This window comes from Sus scrofa, chromosome 7 (genome assembly GCF_000003025.6).
Source record: "Sus scrofa isolate TJ Tabasco breed Duroc chromosome 7, Sscrofa11.1, whole genome shotgun sequence".
NCBI classification, from domain to species: domain Eukaryota; kingdom Metazoa; phylum Chordata; class Mammalia; order Artiodactyla; family Suidae; genus Sus; species Sus scrofa.
Genome location: NC_010449.5, coordinates 35,759,908 through 35,780,138, shown reverse-complemented (window position 1 = coordinate 35,780,138; position 20,231 = coordinate 35,759,908). Strand labels below are relative to the sequence as shown.

General features: G+C 50.1%; 1 protein-coding gene across 1 annotated transcript in view; it reads left to right on the top strand.

The window, feature by feature from the left end:
• LRFN2 (leucine rich repeat and fibronectin type III domain containing 2) overlaps positions 1–20,231 on the top strand; it is a 193,424-nt gene that overhangs the window by 134,254 nt on the left and 38,939 nt on the right. The window contains exon 2 of the mRNA XM_001928770.4: positions 12,335–13,759. Coding sequence (XP_001928805.1) covers positions 12,360–13,759 — 1,400 coding nt within the window. The 5' untranslated portion in view covers positions 12,335–12,359. The remainder of the gene's footprint in view (positions 1–12,334; positions 13,760–20,231) is intronic.

Here is a 20,231-nt window from a genome sequence, read left to right as displayed (position 1 = left end):
TATCTGTGGAGGAAAGAGGGAGGGTTGTAGGGGGGAGGGATTGAGTGCACTGTTCCAGATCTCGACTCCAGACAGAGTCTCCAGAGCGGAGACCAGAGGAGAAAGGGAGGAAAGGGTGAAGCGGCCAGGCAGAGGCAGAGAGAACTGGGGAGGATGGAAGATGATGAGGGAGAGGAGAGAGGAAGAAAAGGCAGGAGATGCAGGGGAAGGAAAGATGAGTCTGCAGACAGGGAAAAAAAGCAAAAAAGCAGAAGGAGAAACTATGCAGTTTTCACACTTGGGGACAGAGATAGAGGCAGCTGAGGTCTCCCGTTTCCCGCACCGGAGAGCCTGGGGTCAGAGTGGGTGCTGGGCTGGTCTGAATCCTCATTGATCCCCACCCACATCTTTCCAGACTGGGCTGGAAATGGATTTGAATAGATGAAACTCTCTCTCTCTCTCTCTCTCACACACACACACACACACACACACACTCACTCACTCACTTACTCACTCATCTGGCCAAATTGCCCGGATGAGGAAACTGAGGCCCACAGAGGAGGAGTGGCTTGCTGAGGGCTGAAGACCTCCTCTACCAGGCTCTGCTGTGTTCTTCTGTCCCCGGGAGCCAGGGTGCTCCCATTCCGACATGAGGAAAGACAACATTAGGAATGCAGAGAGCAAATCTGGGGGTAATGGAGCCTAGTGTTTGCAATAAAAATTTAAATGTGCCGTCCTGGTGGCAATAGCGACTTTTATCTGATCAGCCTGTCAGCGCTTAGGAAGGCTGGGCTGTGTAAATGGCAAAAGCAAATTGAATTCATATTTACTGCCCTTAAGTCTGTGGGTTTATTGTTTCCAATGAATTCCTCTCTCTCTTCTCTTTCTCCTCTTCCTCCTTTTTCCTCCCCCGCCCCCTCCTTTTCCTCCCTGTTCTTCCTACACTTCCAAGTGGTTTTACTGCCCAGCAACTCATTTGGAAAGTTGACAAGAGAGAAGGCTGTTTCCTGTGTGTGTGGAGTATTTTCCACCTGCTCCTCCCAAGTCAACTTTTCACCTCTCTCCACCCTGCCCTGGGCCCTGGGAGGCTGGCCTGCATGGACAGCTTTGTGCAGCCTCCTTTGTCCTCTGGCTTCCAGGGTTTAGCCTCTGAGAGGCCCAGTGGGAGGTGAGAGGGAGGTGGGGAGAGAGGGAGCTTCCCTGGCCAGCTCCCTCCCAGGCTGTAGTTAGTCTATGGGTTGTAACCAGCCCTATTCTGCTCCCAGGGCTGTAACCTAGGCCTCGGGGTGGTAGGGTTTGAAAGGCTCCCTCTGTTGCCCGCCCCTGGGGGCCACACCACCCCTCCTGGGTTCCCCTAACACTGTGCATGCCTCTATCAATAGTCCCATCACTAAACTTCTGGTCAGGTACCCCTTCAGTTCTTTTTTTTTGGTCTTTTTCCCTTTTCTAGGACCGAATCCGCGGTATATGGAAGTTCCCAGTCTAGGGATTGAATCGGAGGTGTAGCCACCAGCCTACGCCAGAGCTGCAGGATCCAAGCGCATCTGCGACCTACACCACAGCTCACAGCAATGCTGGATCCTTGACCCACTGAGCGAGGTCAGGGATCGAACCCTCAACTTCATGATTCCTAGTTGGATTCATTAACCACTGAGCCACGATGGGAACTCCATTTTCTTTTCTTTTCTTTCTTTTTTTTTATTTTCTTTTGTCTTTTGCCCCTTCAGTTCTGTGGTCTGTTTCTCCCTGACTGATTATGGCTCTCTGTCCCTCTCTCCAGAATTGGAAGGACACAGGAGGACAATTTTTACAAAGTGGGAGGAAGGCTCAGAGGCTGGAGCTAGACCTGGTCTGTGAGGAGGAGTTTCCAGTGTGCTTGGGATAGAGAGGGCACGCAGGCCTGGCAGCCCTGGCCACAGCCCCAAAGGGCTGGGCAGCCCTGCCTCACCACACCTCCTGCCCCTTTAATGCAGCTTGGCTGGGGCATGTGACATGGGACAGCCTGTCAGAGGACCCCACACCTAGGCCTTTTCCCTAGTGTGACTTTTTTCCATGACTTATGTCTGCTGAGGGGATTTGGGGTGGGGGTGCTATAAAACAGCCAAGGGAGCCCCAACTGAAAACTCCCCTTGCTTTTGTGTGTCCCCTTATGAGTCCATGCCAGCCAACAGGTGACAAGGATTCTATCTCAAGGCCAAGGAAAGACCTGATCTTGGAGGTACAGCGCAGGAGTCTTTATGTGTAACTGTGTTGCATTAGGCCACTCCCTACCGCCGACAAACAGGCAAATAAACTCCCATCCAGCCAATTTGATTGTCTAAATTCTTTTTGTTTTAATAATCAGAGGTGTTATTAGGAGTCCAGGATTAAATATGCTATGCTTGATGTTGTACCAAATGCATAATAACAGGGAAGGGTAATAACCACAGGCCTGTGCAGTGAGACATCATCCTTCTCAGAATGGCCTTGAGCTTTAATAATATTAGACGGAGGCAGCCCCTGCTGCGGCCCCGCTGTGGGTGTACAGGGAAGCGCTCCTTAAGGAGGGTCTGGGCCTCACCTGGGCTTCCCAGGGTGGAGTGGGGAGAGGGGGCTGTGAGGAGCAGGAGGAGGATTCCCAGAGGCAGACTTGTGGGGAGATGCTAGATAGAGCCTTTCTGCAGGGAGCCCCAGTCTGAGGGGAGACACAGTCCTGCCTCAGGGAACCCCAGGTTTTTTGGGTTTTTTTTTTTTGGTCTTTTTAGGGCCTCGCCCACGGCATATGGAAGTTCCCAGGCTAGGGGTATAATCAGAGCTATAGCTGCCAGCCTACGCCACAGCCACAGCAACGCCAGATCTGAACCGTGTCCGAGACCTACACCGCAGCTCATGGCAACACCAGATCCTTAACCCACTGAGCTAGTCCAGGGGTTGAACCCGCAACCTCATGGTACCTAGTCGGATTGGTTTCTGCTGCGCCACAATGGGAACTCCATGGGAGCCCCAGTTTGAGGGGAGACACAGCTTTGCCCTCAGGGAGCCTCACTTTGCTGAGGGAGCTCCAACCCTTTCTCTACAGACCTTCTAGTCTGATGTCCTATCAGATCTTGACCCATAATTAAGTTCTCTAGCTGGAGTGAACTTCAGTGCTATCCAGCCATTGCCTCTGTAGCCTGGGTGGCTTGGAGAAGAAAAGCCAATTTTAATTTTAGCCTGAGCCAAACATAATGAGGAGAGTAAATCATGGAGTGAACATTCCCTAGCCAAATGGAAATGAGTTTTGGATTATCTGCCGCTTTGAATTATCCACCCCACTGCTCCCTTCATCGCCAGGGTCCTAGAGGAGGGGACCACACACTCTGCTCGCTCCCTTGACTGTAGAGGGGCTGGGGTGCTTGGGGGTGGCCTTGGTGAGTCAGTGAACTGAGGGTGTTCCATCGTTTAGAGAAGGGAAGGATTAAGAGGTTTAAGTGGCAAAGACTGAGTCCTTGCAATCTGCTGGGGAAGACCTTGGGGGAGGAAGAAAGGACCAGAAAGGCCACCACGTTGACGAGAAATGCTTTCCTGTGTATCCACTTTCTCCACATTCCACTCAGAAGTACAAAGGAAGTGGGCCACCCCGTTTCCTGGAGCTGGAATCATTATTTGAGACTTCAGGTGGCAGAATCTAGAAGATGCTTGACATGGGGGCCGGGGATATTTCCGAGAAAGAGTCTTGAAAGTCACGACTGAATCAAAGCAGAAATCTCCGTGTGAAACCCGCGTCTCCACAGCCTCACACCTGAGGGCTGGAGTGGAGGCTGACAGGCAGAAACGGGGAGGAAGGCCGAGGCCTAAACTGATGCTGAGAGCTGCCAGCCCCGTGGGCTGCCTGTGTCCCCTAAGCAGGGGCAGATCACAGGCATCCAGGGCGATGAATGCATGTGTCGTTGACAACACGGCAGCGAAACAGCATTTGTTCCCAACAAAGCTGAACAAACAAGCTTGCTCCCTCTCCCTTCTTCACACCCCCCCACACTTGCAGGCCCTCATTCGTAAAACCAGGCCCTCCTTCACCCACACAGCCCTCCATTCACACACACACACACACACACACACGTTGCCTCAGTCATCACCTCCATTCACACGACGCCCCCTCGCTCCCACACGTAGCTGTCTCTGGCACATTCAGTCAGACAGGCCCGCTTCCTCACACACACCTCTCCACATGCACGCCACACCCATCCGTACATGGGCCTCCCTCGTTGACACCCAACACTCACCCAGACCCTGGCTCACACATACGCCCCAAGGCAAAGGAGGGCTAGGGGTGCTCAGCCCTGGTCAGGAGGCCCAGGGTTGAGACATTTTCCATTCAGCTGTCAATTCCAGTCATGTGTGTGGGAACCAAGGTCTTCTTCCTTCAACACGCTGCCAGTTTGTGTGAGTCATTGAGAAGAACGTACATGGTTTGCATGGGGTTTTTTTGTTTTTTGTGTTTTAGAACTGTACCCATGGCACATGGAAGTTCCCAGGCTTGGGGTCAACATGGAGCTACAGGTGCCGGCCTACACACCACAAAAACATGGGATCCGAGCCGCGTCTGCGATCTACACCACAGCTCACAGCAACACCAGATCTCCGACCCACACTGAACAAGGCCAGGGATCGAACCCACATCCTCCTGGATACTAGTCGGATTCATTTCCGCTGTGCCACAAGGGGAACTCCCTCATGTGGTTTTTTATTTTCATGTATCTGACATTTACCCAGTTGCCCAGGCTCTTAGGTCATGAGAGTTATAATAAGAAGTGTGGGGGAGTTCCCTGGTGGTCCACTGGTTAGGATTCAGCACTTTCACCACCGTGGCATGGGTTCAGTCCCCGGTCTGCATCAAGCACTGTGTGCTGTAGGGAAGAAAAAAAAAAAAAAGTGTGTCCTGGGCTGGATTCCCCAGAAATGGACAGGAAACAAAGATTCAAGTGTCAGTGGTTTATTTGGCTGGTGACCAGTAAGAGGAAGAGGAAGGGGAGGTGCGAGGGGAGGATAAGGCAGCAGTACAGGTGTGTTAGGAACAGGTGACGGGGAAGGGCCTCTGGGGCTCCGTCTCACTGGGGACCTTGGGGAGACGGTGCAGAACACACTTCAGCGTTGTCCCACCCAGCCCGGGAGGGAGCTGAAGTCTTTTCCTCCATCCCCCTCACTAGCCTTGGCCCCTGGGGGCTGCGCTCCAGGGCGTGAATTCTCCAGCTCGCCTGGTCTGCCCCAGACAGGAGCACGTGCCCTTGTGCAGTAAGTCAGCACGTACAGAGCGTCGAAGGTGCTAAGGCGTATGGCTGTTCATCCTCAAGCACTCATTCATTCATTCATTCATTCATTCTCTCATCAAACATGTCCCCAGCACCTACTCTGTGCTAGGTACTAGGCCTGCTGCTGGGGATTCAGAGTTGAACAAAAGACAGGCCCTACCAAGAAGGGGTTCCCAGGAGATTGGGATAGAAGACAGGGAAACGGAATTACGCTGCAACATGATAAAAGCGATCGTGGATGCATTAACATGGGGACAGTGCTGTCCCTGAGAGCGGAGGCAGCGGTTCCTAGCTTAATAACTTAGTTATGATCACAAGGACTTACCTGGCACAATAGAAGTTTAAACGGAGCCTAAAAGGGCTTATTCTGCCCTTTGGATGTTTTAGACTTTGTTTCCCTTTTTCTTGCTTGTTACCTCTGCTATCTAAGACCACTCTTTTTCGCTAGTTCAGGAAAAAGTCCCAAGATTTGCTTGGAGACAGCACAGGGCATGTGTTTGTCCATCCTGCAGCCACAGAACTAGGACCTTCCACTGGCAGGGGGCTGCCTTGGGGATGTGGCTTTCTCTGTCTCTGTCTCTCTGTCTCACCTTCTCTCCTTTCAGATTAGAAGCTGGGACTCCAGCATCAAAATAGAGGCTGTCTGAGGTCAAAGGCTATGCCTCTCCTCTTGGAGGTCAGGAGCTATCCCCCTCTCCAACACTCATTCATTGAACTTGCAGGGTGGTAGGGGAACATGGGTTCTCTGAAGCAAACTCATTTTTCTCAGAAGAAGCCCCAGACTGTTACTTCCTGAGGTCTGGGGTGGGGGTGGGGGGTTGGAGGTGCTGGCAGTGGGACAAAGACTAGAATGGAAGCTTCACACGGGGAACCACACAGCGAACTGGGGGCAGGGTCGCCACCTGACAACTCCTGGACCAGAGAAGCAGCCCCTTCTGGAAGCCCATGTCTGGAAGTCAGGTTTGCTTTTCAGGTCCGCTGGCCCTAGAGCCTGTCCCTTCAGGGCTCTCCTTGAGTGGCTTGATTGAGGGGAGCAGCAAGTACTCTGAGAGGGCAAGTCTGGGAAGAAGATGTGGCTGCCTCTCTTGGCAGAGCCGAACCCCTCCTGCACTTATTAATTCACACTTTCCTGGACGGCCCACCCGGAACACCCTGGAGGGGCCATTTCTTTTTACCTGAAGCAGAGACAGGCATCTTACTTGATTTACAGGCTCCAGGGGCGGGTGGCTCCTAGGCTGGTTGCTAAGGTATCTTTTAAATGGAAATCAGGGTGGAGAGATATCACATATATCGTGCCAGCCATCTGCTAAATGTTGCCTCTTCTGTCTGGAACAGCTCGAGGTGGTTCTGACAGGGAGGCCGAGCCCAGGGGCTGAGAGGAGGCGGGAGGAATGTCTGTGGTCTCCGTATCCAGTGGAGGAAGAGGACCTTGCCTTTCGTGCCGCCACCTCCCTCAGTCTTCCCCTTTCTGTCTTCGTCTTTTTTCCTTTTGTTTTAAATATAAAGTCCTATCTGGAGATTCTGATTACAAACCACCAGCCTGTTTCCACAACTCTGTATTCATTGCCAGCCTGTTTCATTGTGTGCGTACGCACGTGTGTATGTGTGTGACTCACTACCCACAGGGCCTGACAGGTGGGGCTTTCTGAGCCAATGAGGCCTCAGCTTCTGAGAACCCAGTGTTCCTTCCAGGCCCATCCCCAAGCAGGAAACACAAGTGCCCAAATTTAGTTGAACAGCTGGGCCGTCACAGGTTACTAAGCAATCTCATAGTGGAGGCAGCCGGTTTCTATGTACACCAGGCGCGAGGAAGCTTCTGTAGGGGCCTGGAGCCAGTTCCAATCTATCCTCAGTTCCAATCATGGTTCTTCTAGGGGGGAGCTGAGAGAGTTGGGCTGGCTCAAACCTTTTGGTGGTTGAAACAAGGATAGCAATACTCAGGCTGAGAGGTATGGTAGCCCAGGTTACTCACTGCACAAGGCTGTTCTGCTAAGGGATCCTCCAAAGGCCCATGGGAACACAGCTTTCTAATTACACAAGAGCACCTTCTGGATGAGCTGCAGCCCTCACCTTGCAGAGTTGTGAAGACTGCATGTAGATACCTGGGGGGCGGGGAGGGAGGAGACACGGTTCCTACCCTGGGTAAACGTGCTGATTCTCTGGACGTGCTGATTCTCTGGGCCTTGCAGGTCCAGGTCCGGGGGGAGACTGCTTCTCTTCCTCTCCAGCTCATCCGCCTTTGTCTCTCTGGCAACTTCCCCCACTCGCCCCTCCCCTCCGCCCAGTCCTGGCTCATAGACATTCCAAGCAGACAAGCTTTTGCTCCTTTGCAGATGGAATCCTCCCATGAAGGCTGATTCTGACATTTGATACCAGCATCCATTTCACAGCCTCGCTTCTGATCCCCCCCCCCCCGCACCCCTCTCAGCTTTGCCCACAAATAATCCTGAGGCCCCTCCCGCCTGCTTTCATCTGCTTCTTTGTTCCTGATACCAGACCTCTACTCCTAATCGCCACCTCTCCACGCTCCCCTCCACCACCGCCATCATTGGAAGATGCTCAGAGGAACCCAGGTTGCTCCTTCTAGCATTTATTCAAATCCCTTGCTCAAAAGAGAGATCCCGCCCCCCTTGGTGTACAGGAATTGCCTGTTATCCACCCAGCTCCCCTCACCTCCCTCCCAACTTGGGGTTTAAGCTGCTTTTTGTTTGTCTATGAGAGTAATATACTAAGTGACAGTTCTCAGAATACAATTTTAATTAAGATTCAATAGTCACTTCTCTGTCAGTAATCTTCCATGCTGATTACTTAAAATATATTTACCCAGCTCTCTTATGTCACAGATTTGAATTCATTAGGCGTTTGTTAATCTTCAACAAACTTTTTTTTTAAAAATGCGGTTTGTTTAGCATAATTTACAAGGACAAAACTGTTTGAAAACATGGGCCCCATGCAGGGTGTGCACCCCAAACTGTCTAGGTCTTTGCTGCTTGCTGTGGCTGCCATCACTTAATACCAGAGGGCAGGTGACAAAGCCAAAGATGGAAAGGATGCTGCAGGATGGGAGAGTCTGTCCACATTGCACTGATGTGGCCCATACCAGGCAGCCTTCCAGGACACAAGGAGGGATCGGAAGGGGTGGCAAGGGGATCTGGAGGGACGACAGAAGATGTCATTCACAGGCCACCAGCAGCCTTGGCCCTGGACTCAGATGCACCTGACAAATCCTGGGTGTGCCTTGATGGGAAGATGTTGGGAAGTGCTACTTAGAAACTGCAGTGTTTACTGGCAAGAGTTCACGAGGAGGGCGCCTTTCTCAAGGGGCCAGAGGTTTCAGAACGCTACCCCCTTAAACACACACACACACACACATGCATGCATGCACACAGCCACCTCCAGAGTAACTAGCAAGGGACATCCTTGAGTGTGACTGTCCCTGTGTTCAGCTCTCCTTGGACAGAGGCAGTGGCCAGAGACAGATGACCTCCTGGCCTTTGTGACCAGTGAGCCATGCTAGAAAGCACGGCTGCTGCTCACCAGGAGAGGCGTCTGAAGCTTCTTTGTGACCAGGTCCTCCATGAAGATGGTTTCCTTAGCTGATCGGTTAGTGACCCCTGGGCAGGGCTGATACAGAACTCAGAACCTCAGGTGACAATGTCAGAAACTCACTTGACTCGACACCATATTCCATTCATGCATTCATTTTGATTGGGCGATTACTATGAGTCAGGTGTGGGACTGGGTGCTGGGATACAGTGACGGCTGGAGAAGATGGATAAGTTCCCTGCCTTTGGAGTTTGCAGTCTAGGAGGCAGACATGTAAGTGATTAAGGAATTATGATTGAAAGTATGAGGGAGTTCCCATTGTTACTCAGTAGATTATGAACCCAACTACTATACATGAAGACTCGGGGCCAATCTCCGGCCTTGCTCAGTGCATTAAGGATCCGGTGTTGCCATGAGCTGTGGTGTAGGTCGCAGACGAGGCTCGGATCCCGAGTTGTTGTGGTTGTGGTGCAGGCTGACAGTTGTAGCTCCGATTAGACCCCTAGCCTGGGAACCTCCCTATGCCACAGGTACAGCCCTAAAAAGACAAAAAAAAAGTGTGGGGAGTGATGCATAGGACAAGTCTAGGGTGCTCAGGGATGAATAGCAGATTTAGGTTTTGAAGGGGCTTCCTGGTGCAGGTGGTGTTTGAGCGGAGCCCCGAGGTGGACGGGAAGGCCAGAGCACACTTAGGAGTGGAGAAGGTTGCATGTGGACACCTCTGGGTGATGTGCCCGGTGGGACCTGGTCAGGGCAGGCTGGTACCCTGAGGGAGAAGGTCAGTGAGAGCAGGGACTGGCAGGGTGGGCAGTTGCTCACGGGAGCCCAGAGCAGAGCTGGTGGAATTAGGCACGTTTTAATGAGGGTATCCTTCATGAAGAAGATGGAAAGAAAAAAAAAGTCCACTGGAACAAAGGTAAGCTATTTTTTCCTATAAAAGGCATGACAGCAAATACTTTAGGCTTTGCTGCCCACATTCTATCTGCTGCAACTATTTTCTTCCACCACTGGGGCATGAAAAAAAGCCATAGACAATAGGTATACACGAGCATGGCTGTGTTCTAATAAAACTTTATTTACAAATAGAGGTGGCAGGCTGGATTTGGCCCTGGGGCTCTAGGGGGGTAACATCTGCCCTAAGGGTGCTGTCCACCATGGTAGCCCATAGCCACGTAAGCACTTGAAATGTGCTTTAAGTGTTAAGTACACTTAGATTTTGAAGACCTAGTACAAAATAAAAGTGTTAAACATCTTATTTGTCACTCTTTGCACTGATTACACATTGAAATAATATTTTGGGAGTTCCTCTTGTGGCTCAGCAGGTTAAGAATCCAACAGAGTCTCCGTGAGGATGTGGATTCGATTCCCAGCCTTGCTCAGTGGGTTAAGCTGCTGCAAACTGAGGCATAGGTTGCAAATGCGATTTGGATCCTGCATTGCTGTGGCTGTGGCATAGGCCTCAGCCATAGCTCCGATTTGACCTCCTAGCCTGGGAAATTCCATATGCCACAGGTGCGGCCCTAAAAAAGAAAGACTATTTTGGATATAGTGGGTTAAAATATAGTATCAAAATTGATTTCACTTGTTTTTTTTCACCTTTTTTTGATATGGCCATGTCATTTAAATGTAATTTAATATGCAGTTAAAATTACATTTATGGCTAGTATTATATTTCTATTGGACAGTGCTATTCGGAATAACATTCACTACAGGTGAAATGTACAGTAAGTTTCTGGCTCTGAAGGGTCTCAGGTGAGAGATTTATCCTTAAAGAGACACAGTAATGGAATTCAGATGTTCATAGTGAAGACGTGTGATTGGAATAGATTTTTAAATTTACTCTATATCTTTTTTTTATCAGCTAATTGTTTTGTCTGCATCTCTGTTCCTCATACTGGGAGCTAGGGAGCTCTACTTCTTCAAGGCATTAATAGTTATGCAAAAAAAAAAAAAAAACCAGGAGTATATTTAGCTTGAAAAAAAAAAAGGAGCAATGCAGAATGAAACATTAATCCAAGTGTCTTTATTACCGGAGAATTTCTCAACCCTTGTGAACTTGCTAATGTGTAGAGAGCTTTTGCAAGAGTGAGCAGGAGTGAGCTGTGCTTCCCCAACTCATTGGCCTTAGGACCCTTCCTTGCTGAACCCTAATTAGCACTCCTAGAAAGCAAATTGAGAGCTGTTGGTCTGTGTGATGCTGCACAACCAGTGTGCATGGTTTTCCCAATGTCCAACTCAGCTGATATTGTTAGCACTACATAAATAGAGCCAAGCTGAGTACAACATGGACTCGTGAGAAAACTAAGATTTGGAGGTTCAAAGACCTGAACCAAAGCCCCATTCCTTCCTTCCCTCGACAGCCGTTCTTGCAAAAGCACCTATTATTTGCCAGGCAGTATGTGAGGCCTTTTAGTCAGTGGTGAAATAGAGCAACAAGCCTCAGCTTTTGGGGGGTTGGTTGCCAGTGCAGAAGCCAAATAATCACAAGTAGGTAAAACATACAGTGTGTTTAGTGATCAGTTCCAAGGAGAAATTGCAGACCAAGGAAGAAGGGTATGCACAGGGGCCTTGGTGAGTAAGGACCTGAAGAAGGCTCTTAGGTGGTGGACAAGTCCTGGTCTATATACATAGATAAGCTCTTCCCTGTGAAGGGTGTTCCTGAAGCCCAGATAAGGTGGTGCATACGAAGGTCTGGGCAGAGGACCCAGCACATACTAAGTGCCCAGAAGTCTATGCCTTGGCTTCCCATCCCACTCGCTTCTTCACTTTGCTCAATCCCAGAGATCATCCACTATGTGGATTCTCCATGGTGAAGAATTTATCCAAAGTCAGTTATCTCCCAGGGCCAGGGCTCTCCTTGTCCATGCTGTTTTTTTTTTTTTTAATAAACATATTTTATCTATTTATTTGGTCATGCCTACGGCACGTGGAAGTTCCCGAGCAAGGGATCTTCCCCTGCTACAACCCAAGCCACAGCAGTGACAGTACCAGGTCCTTAACCTGTTGAGCCACCAGGGATCTCCTCCTTGTACATGTTCTTGTTCTTAAAGAATACAGGTCCAATTTGATTTTATGCTGAGCCTCAACCAGTTAAGAATGCAAAATTGCTTCAAAATAGAGCCCTAATGCTGTTTTCAAATCCAGTGATTATTCGATGAACCCCTGGTATGGCATTATCCATCCATTCAACAAATATTTATTGAGCATCTGCTGTATTCCAGACATTGTGCTAGATGCACGGGATACAGTAAGTACTAAAAAGCCAAAAACCATCCATCGTGGAACTGACGTTCTAGTGGGAGAGGCAGAAAAGATTCCATAAATATAATTAATAAGTAAATTAAATAGTCTGTTCCAGGGTGATAAGGAGAAAGTAAAAAGTAAACTGTATCGGAGGGACTGGTGGACGAGATCACACCTGCACCAGCAGAGGCCACTCCCTGCTGCTCCCCGAGGCAGCGGGTGTGTGTGAGGGAGGAAGCTCTAGGCGAGGGCATTAGGACATCACCTCCTGACCTTGGCCTTGTGTCTCCCCCTTACAGGCGCCACGGCCTGAGTGACCAGACCATGGAGACCCTGCTTGGTGGCCTGCTGGCGTTTGGCATGGCGTTTGCCGTGGTCGACGCCTGCCCCAAGTACTGTGTCTGCCAGAACCTGTCTGAGTCACTGGGGACCCTGTGCCCCTCCAAGGGGCTGCTCTTCGTGCCCCCTGACATCGACCGGCGGACGGTGGAGCTGCGTCTGGGCGGCAACTTCATCATCCACATCGGCCGCCAGGACTTCGCCAACATGACGGGGCTGGTGGACCTGACCCTGTCCAGGAACACCATCAGCCACATCCAGCCCTTCTCCTTCCTGGACCTCGAGAGCCTGCGCTCCCTGCACCTCGACAGCAACCGGCTGCCCAGCCTCGGGGAGGACACCCTGCGGGGCCTGGTCAACCTGCAGCACCTCATCGTCAATAACAACCAGCTGGGCGGCATCGCCGACGAGGCCTTCGAGGACTTCCTGCTGACGCTAGAGGACCTGGACCTCTCCTACAACAACCTGCACGGCCTGCCCTGGGGCTCCGTGCGACGGATGGTCAACCTGCACCAGCTGAGCCTGGACCACAACCTGCTGGACCACATCGCCGAGGGCACCTTCGCCGACCTGCAGAAACTGGCCCGCCTGGACCTCACCTCCAACCGGCTGCAGAAGCTGCCCCCAGACCCCATCTTCGCCCGCTCCCAGGCCTCCGCTCTCACGGCCACGCCCTTCGCCCCACCCTTGTCCTTTAGTTTTGGGGGGAACCCCCTGCACTGTAACTGTGAGCTTCTCTGGCTGCGGAGACTCGAGCGGGACGATGACCTGGAGACCTGCGGCTCCCCAGGGGGCCTCAAGGGCCGCTACTTCTGGCACGTCCGCGAGGAGGAGTTTGTGTGTGAACCGCCTCTCATCACCCAGCACACGCACAAGCTGCTGGTCCTGGAGGGCCAGGCGGCCACGCTCAAGTGCAAGGCCATCGGGGATCCCAGCCCTCTCATCCACTGGGTGGCCCCCGATGACCGCCTGGTAGGGAACTCCTCCAGGACCGCCGTGTATGACAACGGCACCCTGGACATCCTCATCACCACGTCTCAGGACAGCGGCGCCTTCACCTGCATCGCCGCCAATGCCGCGGGGGAGGCCACGGCCATGGTGGAGGTCTCCATCGTCCAGCTGCCACACCTCAGCAATAGCACCAGCCGCACGGCGCCCCCCAAGTCCCGCCTCTCGGACATCACCGGCTCCAGCAAGACCAGCCGGGGAGGTGGAGGCAGTGGAGGTGGGGAGCCTCCCAAAAGCCCCCCAGAACGGGCTGTGCTGGTGTCCGACGTGACCACCACCTCGGCCCTGGTCAAGTGGTCAGTCAGCAAGTCTGCCCCCCGGGTGAAGATGTACCAGCTGCAGTACAACTGCTCCGACGATGAGGTACTGATTTACAGGTGAGCCGGGGGCTGCGGCCACGCAGGAAGTGTCTGGCTGGGCAAGGAGGAAATGGGGGGGAGGGTTGCGAGCTGTGTGCACCTAGGCCCCACCTTGCCAGAATCTGGGGGATTCCGGGCACAAGCTCTGTCGTTTGTGCAGGTAAGAGGAAATAGAAGGAACATTACCTACAAGTTTAAGAAGAGGGGCCACTTGAAGAGAGGTGTATGTAGAAGGACCGTGCCTCCCAGGGGTGACTACTAGGTGGTCTTGTGGCAGTGAGCTTCTGAACTTTCAGTTTTGAGCCTCAGACAGAGGACACGCAATAGCAATGAGCAGAGCTCTTGGCCAAAGCATCCTCTTCCCAGGAGGAATGAATCTGACCTTAACTTGAACACATAGGCTGTCATGGTAGAATTCAGAGCATCACTCTGCCACTTGCTGGCCCACCTCAGTTTTCCTCATCTGTCAAATGGGGGTAAATTCACACCGGACTTAGACTTCTGTTAATTGAATCCAACTCAGACTGGCTGGGAAAAAAAAAGGGAGAGGTAATGTGTTGGCTTATGTAATTGAAAACTCAGGGACCTGCTTCAGGTTTGGCTAGCTCAAGGGCCCCACAGACATCCTACGTTCTTGGTTTCTTACCTTCCCTAAGTTTTCTTTTTTTCTGGTTTGACTCCACCCCCAGGTAGCCCCTTTCCTCTGGGTAGCCCTGGAGGAAGAAGAGTGTCCTTGTCCCAGCTGGTCCCACAGAAATCCTGGATGAGCTCTGATTATCCAGATCAGGTCATGTGAGCCTACTGCTGAGTAGAGCCAAGGTCATCATGCCTGCCTGTCCTGACCTCTCTGGGTGTCTGTCAGTCTCCTCAGCTGGAAATTGGAGACAATGATGTTGCCCTTGTCAATTTGCTGTGAGGCTAATGGCCCATTTCCCAGGCTGGTAGAAAGGGGATTAAGACAGAAACGCTGCTGTAAAGTTGCCTGAGTCATTAGAGGGAGGGAGACGCTCACAGAGGATGGGTCCAGGCCAGAGGGTCAGGGGCCGACCGCAGGTGTGCTCTCCTCTCAGCCAGCCTCCGCTTCTGTTCAACTGGAGGGGCCATGGCCTAGAATTTTACGGCTCATGGAATGCATGATTTCTTTTGAAATCCTATGTGTTTTATTTCATGCATTAAAAATTGTTATTCTCAGAAAAGATGCCATAGGCTTCGCCAGACAGCTGAAAAGATCAACACCTCCATCCACTGATACAGTTTCTCCCAGCTCTGACTTTCTGAGTTGATGAGTCAGGCTCTAGACGGAAGGTGTAGGGAAAGGAGAGCATTCATTCAGCAAACAGAGTCCACGAGACAGAGGTGGAGGGTGGGTGTGCCATGGAAGCTGGCGGAACCGAGTAACTTCCCTTACCTGGCATCACATGTGTGTCTTGTCCGGAGAGCAGTTTCATTCTCAGGATATAGAGCAAACAGCATTAGAACGTAACTGAAATAGATGTGTGTGTGTGAAAGTAAACTTAAATCTGCATATATTATTTTCTGATTATCAAAGTTATAGTCCTCGGAGTTCCTGTTGTGGCATAGCGGTTAGCGAACCCAACTAGCATCCAGGCGAACGCAGGTTTGATCCCCAGCCTTGCTCAGTGGGTTAAAGATCCGGCATTGCCGTGAGCTGTGGTGTAGGTCGCAGACACGGCTTGGATCCTCCCTTGCTGTGCCTGTGGTGTAGGCTGGCAGCTTCAGCTCCAATTAGACCCCTAGCCTGGGAGCCTCCATATGCCATGGGTGTGGCCTTAAAAAAAAAAAAAAAGTAATATCCTTGTAGAAAATTTGGAAAGTTAGAGAAAATGATCAAGAGAAATAAAAATTACCTGTAATCCCACCACTCCGAGTTTACCAGAAGCATTTGGCCGCTAAGTTTTATTTCAGATCAAAATGATACTTAGGATCAATCTCAGTGTGTTTTTGGTTCTTAATTCTTTCTATTCAGCACTGTAGCTTGCTTAGCTCCCATGGTATTAAAATATTTTTCATTTGGCTGTACCATAATTTATTTCATCACTCTTCTACTGTTGGACATTTAGATTGTTTCCATTTTTAATATTAAAAGTAACACGGGAAAAAAAAGTCCTGCAGTCATGGATATATATTTGTACATAAATATATTTCTGCAAGCTCAGTGATTTCCTTAGCATATTTTCCTAGAGGTTGAACCACTGGTTTCACGGTAAAGTATAATTTTATACATTGCATATAAACATTTATTTATCCTCTCACCAGTGGAAGGTGACAGTGCCTATTCTGACCACACCCTAAACAATTATTGAATATATAATTACTTTAATCTTTGCCACTATCATAGGGAAAAAATGGAACTTGTTTTAATTTGCATTTCTTTGAAACCTGGTGAGGTTGACCTTTTGAAAATAAGTAGATTTCTTCACTTGTGAATTTATTATATGGTTTTGACTTTGATATAAAGTGTGAAGGTAAAAAGCTACCAGCTCTGAGGCTGACGTGGTCACAGGATGAAGGGAAATGCAACCTGTGAGTGGGGAGAGGTGCTGGCATCAAGGTGGCAGCAAGCCAAGGTTGCCAAGGTGGTGCCCCTCCTTGGGGATCTCAGGAACCCCGAGAGAGGGCCCCAGGAGGGGTTGGAGCTCAGCTTCTGAAGTCACTCAATGCTAAATTCAAACCGCTTTTATTTGATATTTGAGATCCTGGAGACACTAGGTTTACATAAATAGAAGTAGAAGCCCACCTCAGAGATATTTTGGGTTGAATTCTAGACCATGGAAATAAAATGAATATTGCTGTAGAGTTAGCCACATGAATTTTGGGGTTTCCCAGTGTGTATGAAAGTTATGCTTGGAACTCCCTTTGTGGCTCGGTATATGTTAAGGACCGTGGATTTGATCCCTGACCTCGCTCAGTGGGTTAAGGATCTGGCGTTCTTGCAAGCTGTGGTGTAGCTCACAGATGAAGCTCAGATCTGGTGTTGTTGTGGCTGTGGTATAGCTGTCACCTGCCCCTCTAATTCAATTCCTAGCCCAGGAATTTCCATATGCCGCAGGTACAGCATAAAAAAATGTTATGCTCCCACTATCCTGTAATCTATTAAGTGTGCAATAGCATTATGTCTAAAAAATATACACACCTTAATTAAAAACACCACATTTTTATATTATTTCCGTAATTTGGGATCGTGTTAGCAGAAGTCACACAATCTGAACACATGTTCAGACCATGGGAGATTACAATGTTAATCACTGAATCACTGCTGGTCAGAGCAGAGCTGCAATACGTTTCATTCAGGATGACAGTCTGAAGAGGTATCTTTAGCAACGGCAATATATGCAGAGATCCCGTGATGAAAATGGGATTCTAGAATCTTATGTGAGATGGGCAGAGGTTACCTTGGCGGTGACAGAATTTGGAAAAGAAATCATATGTCCCTTAATTTTTTCAAAGAACTGATGAGGAGAAGAGAGGAAGGCATGCACGCACCACACACACACACACACACACACACACACACACACTCACACACATGTGCAAAAGTAGTGGCCCATGACAATAAAACATTCCAATAGCCACCGCTGTGCACACCTCTCTGATTACTCTCCATCTGGCTGCAGAATGGTTTAGTTTATGTCTTCTTTCCTCTCCAGCACATGCTATTCTTGCGTACTCTGCTCTGTACCCCCAGCTCCTGGCAAGTCTGGGCCCACAAGGCTAGTGCATCAACATCTGGTAAACTGAACAGAATGGGAATTTACCAGAACTACTGAATCAGTTCAGTAGACTGAACCGAACAGAGTTGCCAGGAGGTAATGAGCTCCCTGTACCAGAAGAGTTTAAGCAGAGCCCATACCAGGGATGCCATGGGCAGCCTGACTACAATGTTTGTCTTAAATGATCCTACCCTGACAGTCTATGACTCTGTTGAAGACTTACTATCCCATAATCAAGACAACATGGTTACTACACTTGCTAAATCCTCCTGCCTTTGCTACTTGGGGCCACACGGCCTCTTGCCTCCCAGCGTCAGGGTCCCTGTGTCCTAAGGGTCTGAGCTCCTGGGGCCTGAGGTCACAGACAGGGACTTTGGTTGAGGCTCAGATTGTCCAGCCAGACTGGACCCATCATTGACAGGTCACCTTACCCCATGGGCCTTACCCCATGGGCTGCAAGCTGTGTCTGAAACTTCAGATTCTTGGAGTTCCCATTGTGGCTCAGTAGTAACGAACCTGACTGGTATTCGTGAGGATGTGGGTTTGATCCCTGGCCTTGCTCAGTGGGTTAAGGACCCAGCGTTGCCGTGAGCTGTGGTGTAGGTTGCAGACCTACAGAGCAGCTGCAGCTCTGGCCTAAACCTGGGAATGTTTTATTGTAATGGCTCAATGCCTACTTTTGTGCGTGTGTGTGTATGCATGCATGTGTGTGTGTGCGTGTGCGCGCGTGCGCACAAGCGTAGGTTCTGTTCTGTGAACCAGGAAGGAGCAGAGGCGTGGTAATCCCAAACCATGGATAACTCAGATTTGAATTTGACTATGAAATAGTGCCTTGCTTTTTTTTTTTTTTAAATCAGATAATTAGCTTCCTAATTATCTAATGGTTCTTGCTGACTTCCTAAAGCATTTGCTTTCCCTAAATACACACTGAGCCCTGAAGGCAGTCCTAGGACCCGCTGGACACGGACAGGCCACAGGTGGGGCCTGGCCTGTTGCCCATGTGATTGGGGAGGGCGGGTTCCCCCATCTGTCGGTCCTGGGCCTGCCCTTCCAGGCAGTGACTAGCATTTAATGGGGGCAGTGTGTGCATTTGGGGGTTGGGAGTCAGTGAGGGGAAGAGGAAGGGCGGTGAGAGGGGAGTTAGAAAGAAGGTGGTCTCCCCTCCCCCACCCGAAAGCAGCAGCCCACCCCAGCTCTGCCTCATCCTGATGTGACATGGAGAGTTAAGTGCCCTGCATGTCATTATCAGCCCAAGTGACATTCACAAACACTTGTCTCCAAGAGTCATCAAGAACATCTGTCACCAGGCGTGATGTTGGAATGGTCCCCGAGAGGGCCAGGGGAACAGCGAGCAGACTTCTAAAGCACAGTGTGGGATGAGCCAGGATGCAGCCTGGTCTTGGCGTGGCTTCTTTGCTGTCATCATCTCCCTGTAGGGAAAGTGAGGGATTATGAGGCGAGAGACCCTGAAGGTGGCAAAAGAGAGTGGCCATTCCATGCGCCCCTTTATCTGCAGGCCCCCCTTTCCCCACCATATGCTTCCATGATTGTCAGACAACCTCGCTGAGCTTTGCAGGGCTACGGTGGGGCATTTTTTCCTGTTTCTCTGTTTTCCATCTGGGGAAAGAGTAAGAGGGCAGATGCGACCAGTTTCTACCCCATCAGGATCTTACAAGTCAACACCTCCATGGAGATCCACCCCCTTCCCCAATGAAAATGCAGCCATCTCCACCATGGGGTGGAGGGAAATTCCTAATCAACCTGGGATTGTGTGGATACAGGGAGAAACTGCAAGGGACAGGTGCTCCCTAAAGGGAGGGAGCGGGCCAGGTATAAGACCTGGCACCTATGCAGGGGGAGATTCTCTGACTCAGCTGCTTCCCCAGACATTTCAGCTTCTACTTCTTCCCCATAGCCAGAGGGAAACAGAGGTAAAGGAAGATATTGGGGTGGGTCGGGGAGGAAGATCCCTGGCAACTCCCTGGTCAGAGCCAAAATCAGCCTGACTTTGACTATTGAAATCTGACATCCACAAGTGGAGATGGACAGAACAAATATTATACCCATTTTATAGATAGTGAAACTAAGCTTTAATGAATTGAATAGATTTCCCAAAGTTCCACAAAGCAAAGACTAGAAGCTTGGCATCCTTTATCCAATGCCAGGTACATGCTATGGGGAACAGCTCACTAAGAGCCCACGGAGTTTTCCTTAAGACTGGAGAATTGGGCTGAGAGGCACCAACTGTGACTTCTCTTTCTGGGAAGTATAGAGTAACCCACTGGGAATCTGCTGAGATTTGCTCTTTCAGCTTTAGTTGCTTCCCCTGCCCCTCAACAACCCCCGACCCAAATTCTAAAGTCTAGCAGTGGCAATTAGGATGTACAGAAAACTCAATCTAACAAGACTTAAATTCATAAGGGTTTATGTCTCTCGTGTAAAGAAGTCCAGTGGAAGAGGGTTTCGTCTGAGTTTCTGGGCAGCATGGCCACCAGGGACCCAGCTCCTATTTGTTTTTTTTTTTTATAGAGAAAGCTTTTTTTTTTTTTTTTTTTTTTTTTTTTTTTTTTATTTTCCCACTGTACAGCAAGGGGGTCAGGTTATCCTTAGATGTATACATTACAATTACATTTTTCCCCCACCCTTTCTTCTGTTGCAATATGAGTATCTAGACAAAGTTCTCAATGCTATTCAGCAGGATCTCCTTGTAAATCTATTCTAAGTTGTGTCTGATAAGCCCAAGCTCCCGATCCCTCCCA